Source organism: Rutidosis leptorrhynchoides, chromosome 7, assembly GCF_046630445.1.
Source record: "Rutidosis leptorrhynchoides isolate AG116_Rl617_1_P2 chromosome 7, CSIRO_AGI_Rlap_v1, whole genome shotgun sequence".
In the NCBI taxonomy this organism is placed as follows: domain Eukaryota; kingdom Viridiplantae; phylum Streptophyta; class Magnoliopsida; order Asterales; family Asteraceae; genus Rutidosis; species Rutidosis leptorrhynchoides.
Window position 1 is genome coordinate 186,690,639 of NC_092339.1, and position 8,650 is coordinate 186,699,288.

Sequence of the window (8,650 nt, forward strand, 5' to 3'; positions counted from 1 at the left end):
TGTAAAAACTAAAATTCATTTCAATTTCTCAGTTTCAAGTATAAATCCCCCGAAAGTATCAAAAACCCTTTCAAGATTTCTTGAAAAACATTCAATCGTTGAAGCAACCGCAATGAATATATTCTGCTAATGAAGAGTGTGTCAAATTAATGCAAAAGGTGAAGTGTCATTTGCCTAAGCTAAAATTCTTAAACTTCATCTCTACAATTCCCAATATTAGCTAGAATATTAAATTCAAGTGGGTTTCTTGTAATTTCAACTAATCATAATTTGAATTGCTTGTTTATTGGGTTATTTGAATTGAATTGGGTATTGATCCAAGAGCACTCTACCCAAATTAATATCATTTCTTAACCACACCCTTGACAAACAGACACCTAAGTTTTCTTCAACAAAACCCTTAAGATCTTTGTAGCATTTCATATCTTGTAACATGCGCTCTATTAAAATCAAACCCCTTATTAGACAAAATGTATCATCTTTTTCTCCTAGTAGCCATAAACCTAACCCGAATGTAATTTTAGCTAGAAACGTAGTAATTGTGTTGGGTGTTATATTATTCATTTTTATTTTACTTCACTTTGTTGTAAGTTGTTTCATCAAGAAAAAAAGGTTATCAAATTCCCATCAACAATCTTCAAGATTTCAAGAAACTGGTGATGCTGATGTTACTTATGAGAGACAATTACAACAGCTTTTCAATTTACATGATTCTGGTTTAGATCAAGCTTTCATTGATGTTCTCCCAGTGTTTCATTACAAAGAATTAATGGGTTTAAAGGAGCCTTTTGATTGTGTTGTTTGCCTTTGTGAATTTTCTCAACATGATAAGCTTAGATTGCTTCCTTTATGCAGTCATGCTTTTCATATTCATTGTATAGATACATGGCTGCTTTCAAATTCAACTTGTCCTTTATGTAGAGGAACCCTTTTTACTCCTGGTTTTTCAGTTGAGAATCCAGTTTTTGATATCCATTTTGATGATTTAATGGAAGAAAATTCAGGGGTTGAAACAAGGGTGTTATCAGTTAGACTTGGTAAATTTAGAGCCACAAATAATGGTGTTAAAAAGGAAGAAAAAGAAGTAGGGGAGACTAGCAATAGTAATCTTGATGCAAGAAGGTGTTTTTCAATGGGGTCTTATGAATATGTGGTTGCAAACTCAGAGTTACAAGTGACATTTTGTCCTAATAATAAGGGAAATAGTTCAATTGATGGTGGTAGTGATGGAAAGAAATTAAGCAAATCAAGTAAAGGTGAAAGCTTTTCTGTTTCCAAGATTTGGCTTTGGTCAAAGAAAGATCAACATAAGTTTCAAGAATCATCAGCTCCATATGATTGATTCATTGGTTTATGTAAGTTTAGTTTAGCATATGGTAGTAATATTCAGTTTTTATCATTAGATTACGTCACTGCTTAAAGTGACTTATATGTAAATCACGCAAAGAGTGTTGTACAATGACTGAATATGAAACATGAGCTATTTAAGTAATTTTTTATTTTTTTTTTAATTGTGAAAATGTTACAATTTAATTGATGATGAATCTTCTAGTTGTAAAAATTAAACAGATCTATAAGAACAATCACGATCTCAACCAATATTCACAATCACAAAGTCGATTACAGCAATATGAAGAATCAGTTTAATCTGATTCAACTCTAAACAATCTCACAAATACAGAAAACTACAATCACAATATGTGATTGAATATTAAGATCAAAAGAATTAAAACTGAACAATCTCAAGATTAAGGTTTGAAGAATGAAAGAAAACAATGATCAACCTTAGCACACGATCAGAAATATATGGGAAAGCAAGCCTTGAGCCCAAAGCAACAAATAAGCTCAATCTGCTACCAGTGTCCAATAAGCTGCAACAAGAATTGCTTTGTCCATAATAAACCCCTTTACTTAGAGAATACTTGTACTGCAAATCCTTTCCAGTTAACTTGTTAACCGGCATTTACTAGAATCCAAAGAATAAGAAAAGAACAATAGATATTAAAAATAAGCTTGTATAAATTTAACATTACCCCTCAAGCTTATTTTTAAATAAGTCAATAAGTCCCAATCATTCAACCAAAAAATGATGTTGTCTTATGCTAAGACCTTTAGTTAAAATGTCAGCTAATTGATTTTGAGAATCAACCCTTTCAGTTTTTATAACACCAGTGCAAACTTTATCTCTTATAAAATGTACATCTATATCAAAATGTTTGGTTCTTTCATGGAAAACAGGGTTTGAAGCAATCTGCATAGCAGAATTATTATCACATTAAAGATCAACAGGTAAATTGATCTTAATGTTAAGATCATGAAGTAAATTTTTTAACCAAATAATTTTACAAGCAGTTGTTGCCATGGCCCTATATTCTGCTTCAGCAGAGGACCTGGAAATATCAACTTGTTTTTTACTTTTTCAAGAAACTAAGGATCCACAAAAATAGACAAAATATCCAGTGACTGATTTTCTATTCAATTTACATTTCCCCCAGTCTGAATCAGAATATGCACATAAAGAAAAATCATTGCCTTTCATCAAGTGTAAACCCTTCCCAGGAGAGCCCTTAAGATATCTTAAAACTCTAAAAGCAAGGTTCAAATGAGATTGCAATGGAGCATGCATATATTGACTAAGAACATGAACAACAAAAGAAATATCAGGTCTGGTTAAAGTCAAATAAATCAATCTTCCAACCAACTTTTGATATTCAGTTAAGTTGGAAATTAAATGATCCTTTTCACTTGGTTCACAAGCAACACACAGATTTGGTTCAATTGGAGAACCAATTGGCTTAACTCCTACATAACCATAATCATTTAAAAGTTTTAAACAATACTTTCTTTGAGACAAACAAACACTTTGATTTGTGTTTAAAATTTCAATGCCAAGAAAATATTTCAATTCCTAAATCTTTTATCATGAATTTAGATTTTAGAAAAGTTTTAAACATTTCTATTTCAGACACATTATTCCCTGTAATAACAATATCATCCACATAAACAAGTAAAGCAATAAACACACACCACAGTTTTCACATATAAAGAATAATCACTTTTACTTTGAGTAAAACCATTTTCAAACAAAGCAGAATTTAACTTTTCATTCCATTGTGTTGGTGCTTGTTTTAGACCATAAAGAGATTTAGTTAACTTGCATACTTTATTCTTTTTATCAGAATTAGAATAGTAACCTTGAGGAAGTGTCATATACACTTCATCATTTAAGTCACCATAAAGAAAAGCATTGTTAATATCAAGTTGAAAAAGAGGACAATTATTCTGCACTGCAATTGTAATTAAACATCTAACAGTAACATGTTTGACAACAGGAGAGAATGTTTTATCTTAATCTATTCCTTCCTTTTGACTATATCCTTTAGCAACAAGTCTAACTTTATATCTTTCAATTTCACAATTAGATTTATACTTAATCCTATATATCCATTTACAACCAACAGGTGTTCAATTAGGTGGAAAATAAGTAATAATCCAGGTGTTACTCCTATTAAGAGCTTCAATTTCAGTATTCATAGCTTCAACCCAGTTTGGATCTTTAACAGCTTGATCATAATTTTTAGGTTCATAACTTTTGTTCAGATTAGAAATAAAGCACAAATTGTTAGAATTCAGATTAGAATAGTTCGCAACTCTATTTATACTATACTTAACTTTATCATCAACAATAAAATCATCAAATTTTTTAGGAAAAACAGTGCTTCTGGTAGATCTCCTTAGATTATCAAATGAACTTGTATTTTGTAAATTTAAAGAGTTGCCCTCAGAATGAGAATTTTGTTCACTTTCATGAGTTGCTGTAGGACTATGCTCATTAGGATTATCACTACTACCATGTTCATGAGTTGCTGTAGGATCATAATCATGATCACTGCTGCCATCACCATCACTATTAGACCTCTCTTCATCATAGGGACTTGAAGTGTCATTGGTTCTTAAAAATATTTGATCAAAGAAATTCATTCTATATAAATCATTATCATTTTGTTTTTCATCAACAGTTTTCAATTTTAAAGGAGAAACAGTTTCATAAAATTTCACATCTCAGGAAAAAAAGACACTTTTATCATCTAAACTGTAAAGTTTATAACCCTTTTTGACACTAGAAAAACCAATTAAAATACATTTAATAGACCTGCTACTAAATTTATCAGAAGGATTAAGAACAGTTGAAAAACACAAGCACCAAAGCACTTAATATATGAGAGGTTAGGTTCAGTTTTGAAAATAAGTTCATAAGGAGATTTTCCATTTAGCACAGCAGTAGGAGTCCTATTAATCAAATAACAAGCATTTAGAACACATTCAGACCACATATTTAAAGGTAATCCCCCCTGAAATATTAAGGCTCTTGCAACATTTAGTAAGTACCTATGTGCCTTTCAACAACCCCATTTTGTTGAGGTGTGTATGCACAAGTAGTTTGATGAACAATGCCTTTTGTTTTCAAAAAATCAGTCATTTTATTGTTAAGAAATTCAATTCCATTGTCAGACCTAATGATTTTAATCCTTTTAGTAAACTGATTTTCAAGAAGTTGAACAAAACTAAACACATTATCATACACATCTTCTTTACTTTTAAGAATATAGATCTAGACAGCCCTAGAGTAATCATCAACAATGGTTAAGAAATATTTAAAACCTTCTCTACTCTGAATTTTAAAAGGACCCCAAAAATCAAGATGAATTAATTCACCAAGACTTGTAGTTTTTTGTTCACTTAAAGGAAAAGGTAATCTAGTTTGCTTAGCCTTATGACAAATTTCACAAGGTTCAGTATTTAAATCATCTTTGAAAGAAAGTTTAGTTTTAAGAACATTGAGAACTTTGTCTGAAGGATGACCAAGTCTAGCATGCCAAAGTTTGCCAGAAGCATAATTACTCACACAATTATTAGCAGTAAAAGAAGGATCATCAGTATTATCAAAAAAAAATAATCCTCCATCTTGTCTACCAGTCCCTTTTATTTTCAAGTCCTTCAAATCCTGAATATAACACTTTTTATCATCAAACCTGATACTAATTTTATTATCTCTAGACAATTTATAAACAGATATAAGACTAGCACAATATTCAGGCACAACAAGAACATCAAAAAGTGTTATATGATTATTAATTTTCAGATTTCCAATACTTTTAATTAAAGCTTGAGTTCCATTTGGATGTTCAACAGTTAACTTTAAATCAGAAATATTGACCAAGTTAAACAAACCTTTTTCAGAAAAAGTCATGTGTTGATTTGCTCCAGAATCAATTACCCATCAGTTAAACACATGTTTTGACTCAAGATTGGAAGCACTAAAGAATTTATTAAAGTTTAAATTAAATTTCACACTACAATTGAAAAAAGTACCTACCATATTAGCCTGAGTATTAACAGTATCATGTGATTCATTTATAAGACTGAGAAGCTTCATCATCAGTTCATTTGAAAAAGAGAGAGGAGAAGAACTAGTACTTGCTTCTTTAGAAGCAGTACTATTATTAGAAACACTTTTAAAATAGTTTTGATACCCCTGATTTGGTTTATAATTATTGTTAGTATTGAAGTTCTTCTTAAACCCAGGTGGATATTGATAATGCTAAAAACGAACATATATTTCATAGCATTATCTTTCAAGAAAGACAAGCTTTTAGTTGCAATTGTTCTATTTCCAAGTGATTATCGTTTAAATAATAAAAGGTGAAGACAAAAGACAGATTCGGTGATTTGAAAACGCAAACGACCAAAACGCTAAAAAGTACAAAGTACAATCCAAGTGGTTCAAATTATTGCTGAGAAACGTCTAAAAGTTACAAGAGTACGAGCCGCGAAACGCAAAGTACAAGATATTAAATCGTACGAAAGGACGTTCGAAAATCCGGAACCGGGACATGAACCAACTATCAACGCGCGACGCAATGGATCGAAAAATACAAGTCAACTATGCAAATGAATATAATATAATATATATATAATTATATAAAATTATATATATTATATTATATTATTAAAAACCGTCGGCAAACTAGCAAACAAAGTGATGGCTGCTGATCCAGCTGGCCATGCGATCGTATGGCCTGGAGGAACAAACTCCATGCGATCGCTTGGAGTGAAAAGTGTGCCCAGGTCTATAAATTCAGCAATTTTCGGACGAGTTTAACACACCATATTTCTCTGATATCTCAACTCTCTCAATTATATATGTTTTATAATTATAATTTTAATATTAAGTTAATAATAATAAGGTTATAGTGGCGAATGTTTTAAATTTGTAAGTCGAAACTCTGTCAGTGTAACCTACGCGATTAATACTCATTGTAAGTTATGTTCAACCTTTTTAAATTAATGTCTCGTAGCTAAGTTATTATTATGTTTTTTATTTAAGCTGAAGTAATCGTGATGTTGGACTAAATATTAAGACGAGGTTATTGGGCTTTGGACCATAATTGGGGTTTGGACAAAAGACCGACACTTATGGAAATTGGACTATGGGCTATTAATGGGCTTTATATTTGTTTAACTGAATGATAGTTCATTAATTTAATATAGAGATTTACAATTTGATGTATCTATTAATAACCACATACACTCGATCGGATACGATGGGCGAGATATTAAGAAATACTAATAATCGTTCATTTAACTGGACACGGGAATGGATTAATAGTCAATGGTGTGATGACCCGGAAATTTCTGACCAAATTTAAACTTAATCTTTGTATGATTAACATTTTCGACACGATAAGCAAAGTCTGTAAAACTGAATCTCAAAATTTTTGAACTACTTTTATATATTTAAATACCCTTCGGTTATTTTCGACGATTCGAGAACAATTATATTTAAATAGATACATATATACTATAACATGAAAAGGTAACAATGTATTAATTGTTTGATACCGTACATTAAACTTATTGGTTTAAATATCTATTTGAATGTATATGATAAGTTGAAATATTTATTATTAAAATTTATTTATAAATAACTTCCAATGTGTATTTAAAAACTGATTTATGTATATTAAAAAGATATATACATATATATAATAAACGATAGTAACATTCGTTTATTGATTCAATTGATATTTAGATAAGTTAACTAAAGCGTTTAAGATGAACCAGTTAAACACTAATTTGTTACAGTGTTTTCAAATTGCCACATTACTCAAAATGCTACAGTGTTTTCGAAAATCACTATTTGCTACAGTGAATTGCTACAGTAAAATTTGACTTTGCTACAGTAACTTTGCTACAGTAAAACGCTATTATAAAAATGTATTTTAACAAATAGCGAGACGATGATGTATTTTGCTACAGTAACTTTGAATTCAGAACAGTACTAGAACATCATATGATTACATTTTGCGTTCAAACCCATCGAAATTCTTGGAAACACTTCAACTAATGAAAAAACGAGAAGACAAACCAACTACACGATATCTACGAGAAGAAAGATTTGTAATTATAATCATATATCTGGAAAGCTCTCGAAACCTAAGTAAAACTTTAACACGTATCTGTGATAAATCCTTCGGCATTATCATTACTGAAAATAACCTTGCAATTCCTTTTTAAAAGTATCCAGTATTATCACCCATTCAACTAGTCAACGACGACCTTTCAGACTTATAACTTTGGCATATACGTTTTTGTTACTGGGGAACCTTTTATGTTCCACCATATTAGCAGTAAATGTACCAGCGACTCCGTCACTCTGCTATTTGAAACTCTCCGGAAATCACTATATATACATTGAAACCCTATCATGTACTCATCCACATCTTGTAACAATAGTTGCCATTCCAACTATCGGGAATTTGCAATCAGTATTTTGAAATCTTGCAGCACGTCTACGCCAACAGTTATATGTGTACATATAACGTCTACCTCCTCGAATTACATACTTCGAATGTGAAGTTTTTGAAAAACACCCCAAACTATGAAACTAGTTCTCTGAAATTGGAACAATGCTGATGAAGCAGCAAAAACTGTAAACGACCTTAACAGTCAAAAGTTTGATGATAAAGAATAATATGGTGGTAAAGCTGAGAAAAAGAGAAGGTTTGAAACTGGAAAACGGATTGAGCAAAGTATGAAGGAGGGTTGTGGATAAATCACAAAGACTAAACCTGCCTTCAAAGAATACAAATGATTCAGTATCTGCTGAAGTCATTAACGAATACCTTGCTCCTGATACTAAACCCCTACGGACAATATTCTTCATCATCCTTCGATATTAGAAATTCTAAGATATTATCATATCTTTCATTATAAATATCTTCGATATTTCTGAAGATATCTTCATAACTATTATCATCCGAAATTATTTATCTCTTCACGCTATCTGTGTTACATCATAAAAGAAACTATTTTAGTTTCTAATTTCTGAAAATTTTGAAAAATGGATGTTTTTGAAGTAGTGTTGGGAACTGAAGCATGAGTTAGTATAATATAATGACACTTGATCAACGTGATTATATTACAGTAAGTCATGCTGAGTTTCTAATGGAACGTGATAAAGGTTCACAGATCATACCCTCATCATGAACCATGTTACATAACTCTTTCATTCTATTTAACCTCTAAACATATCAAGAAAATATTTTTCTTGATGATTAAGGTCTTTTTCGAGGTATTCTGGTAATTT

General features: G+C 30.8%; 2 protein-coding genes across 2 annotated transcripts; one reads left to right on the top strand and one right to left on the bottom strand.

The window, feature by feature from the left end:
- The first annotated feature begins 43 nt into the window (after positions 1 to 43).
- LOC139858140 (RING-H2 finger protein ATL46-like) lies at positions 44 to 1,474 on the top strand. Its single transcript, XM_071846992.1, has one exon. The coding sequence runs from the start codon at positions 434 to 436 to the stop codon at positions 1,340 to 1,342; it is 909 nt and encodes a 302-aa protein (XP_071703093.1). The 5' UTR covers positions 44 to 433; the 3' UTR covers positions 1,343 to 1,474.
- Positions 1,475 to 2,071: 597 nt separating this feature from the next.
- Positions 2,072 to 5,251, bottom strand: LOC139859831 (uncharacterized). Its single transcript, XM_071848601.1, has 8 exons — positions 4,663 to 5,251; positions 4,398 to 4,455; positions 4,154 to 4,290; positions 3,504 to 4,061; positions 3,063 to 3,287; positions 2,485 to 2,802; positions 2,347 to 2,390; positions 2,072 to 2,251 (listed from the first exon to the last, which is right to left on the bottom strand). The coding sequence occupies exons 1-8, from the start codon at positions 5,249 to 5,251 to the stop codon at positions 2,072 to 2,074; spliced, it is 2,109 nt and encodes a 702-aa protein (XP_071704702.1).
- Between the last annotated feature and the right edge of the window lie 3,399 nt (positions 5,252 to 8,650).